This window comes from Corvus brachyrhynchos, unplaced genomic scaffold (assembly GCF_000691975.1).
Source record: "Corvus brachyrhynchos isolate BGI_N302 unplaced genomic scaffold, ASM69197v1 scaffold175, whole genome shotgun sequence".
NCBI lineage: Eukaryota > Metazoa > Chordata > Aves > Passeriformes > Corvidae > Corvus > Corvus brachyrhynchos.
In genome coordinates, this window is record NW_008238448.1 from 865,568 (window position 1) to 867,562 (window position 1,995).

Genomic DNA, 1,995 nt, shown 5'->3' on the forward strand with positions numbered 1-1,995 from the left:
CGCGAGGCTCCCCCGCCACCCCGGGTCACCACAGAAGGTGCCGCGGGGCTGTCCGAGACGGCCCCACGCGCGGGCAAATGGGCAGGATGCGACATTCCCGCCTGCCACCAGCCCCGGTCCGGGTCCCGAGGGTCACACGACCATCAGGGTCATTGCCCCCGCTGCCGTTCCCAGACACAGACGCAGCCTGCCCCACCTGCCATGCAGCACCCTGCCCCACACCCTCCTGCCCTGACCCACTGAAGGCCAGAAGGGATAATGGAGGCCAAGGTCCAGGCGCAGCCAGGCACACAGGTATGGCCCCGCTGCACACACCTCGCCAACACTATCTCCAGAGCCGAGGCTTCTGGACCTTGGAATGAGTCCTTCGGTTGGCAGCCAGTTAGGCAACCTGCTTCTCTCAGGCCCCCTCCCTCCTACAGGTTGAGACACGGATTTTTGTCTAGTCTACCTTTTTAGGAAGGATTAATGCACAAAAAAAGCATGTGATTTCATGTATGCTTTTTAACAAACAGAGAAAGCTGTGGCTGGTCACATGTATATTCCTGGGGGCTATTGCTCAAGTGGTTTAGATAAAAGTGCTCATGTCACAGGACAGCAGCCCCAGCTCAGCAAAGATCTGTACTATTAAGTAATACTGTAACTGCCTTTTACAAAATTCTTACATATCCATGAAGTGAGCAGAGACGGCATGTTTTTAAAGGGCTTGGGGTTCTCATTTAGATCACTGTGGAACTGTGCTGAATCACGTGAGCGGAGACATGGTTCCAGATTCCAAATTTTCTGAAACCAGAATTTTGTACTTTCTGTGCCAAGTAGTTCAGGTAACAGCACTATGAAGGAGGCATGGTTAAAAACATACTTCACAAGCAGCAGAACTGATTTAGATAAACCCTTCACAAAAAACTTCTGTGCCACAATGCACAAAGCATCCAGCAGGAAAAAAATTGCCAGCAGCATAACCTACTACTGGACAGGGGGAAAGAAAGTCTACAGAGCTACAATAACATTCATTCTAATACTGAAAATCCCGTCACTGTTTCTGTATTAAAGCCTGAATAACTGATACACTTTCACACTTCCATCTTACTTACTGGGTTGGTGGCAACTAAAACAGCCCGGGCAGCACTCAGCTACACGTTGCTCCAAATGTGCCCATCTGTACCGGTTCTACCACCAGCCGTGGCTGAAGATGCTCCACCCCACCCACTTCTCTATCTGCATGTGCATTTTGGCTCTCTTCCAGAGAAATCAGCACAAGATTCTCTTGCTCATGACGGCATTGCAACATTCTTTCGGCAGCAGCTACGTTTGTAGCAAAACCGGCACCCCCTATAGTTCCTTCTTCAGTGTGCCTATTTCTAAACACAGATCTAGTAACAGTTGATTATTGCATTCTTTCTGAAATTTTAGAAGTCTAGATTTGAAAAGTGCCTTTTGACCGGCAGATAATTCGGAACGAACTGCAATCTGGCTATAACAAGTAAATCAAAACAGGTTGCTGGTCGCATCAAGATTTGTCAGTGCCCTGTTGTGCGAGGCCAAAGAGTTAATCTCAAAATTGATTATTTTAAGACTTCCTTTTTTTAGCAGAAATATGAAAGACTATTTAAATTAGTATAATTAAACTCATATTTGCATATTAGCATATATGCATATGCCCATACTTGCATAATGCTGAAAAATTCAAGAAATTCCTGGATAATTCCATTAAGAGTTATTCTCTGTTGGCAATCCTTGGTAGAATGAAAATCCTGCTTTATTTCTGAAATACAGCCAAAATATTTCCTCCAGGAGTGGTGCATTTGTACTGCTCTAGTTTAAAAGAAATACAAAGTTTCTAAACTGTCAGTGAGAAAGCCTGCAAGAGCTAGAAGGGCACACCAACAATAGGACAAGAGGTCATGCACCTTTCAAACTGTATGCACAGCACATGAAGAATAACTCCAGCTTTTGTGTATATTTCTGTGATGTACAGACCTAATCAGAAAGTCC

At 45.7% G+C, this 1,995-nt stretch overlaps 1 protein-coding gene across 1 annotated transcript in view; it reads right to left on the reverse strand.

Moving 5' to 3' along the window:
- SLC39A8 (solute carrier family 39 member 8) overlaps nucleotides 1–1,291 on the reverse strand; it is a 28,128-nt gene extending 26,837 nt beyond the window's left edge. The window contains exons 1-2 of the mRNA XM_017736728.1: nucleotides 1,207–1,291; nucleotides 316–416 (exon numbers count right to left, since the gene is read on the reverse strand). Coding sequence (XP_017592217.1) covers nucleotides 316–416; nucleotides 1,207–1,291 — 186 coding nt within the window. The remainder of the gene's footprint in view (nucleotides 1–315; nucleotides 417–1,206) is intronic.
- Between the last annotated feature and the right edge of the window lie 704 nt (nucleotides 1,292–1,995).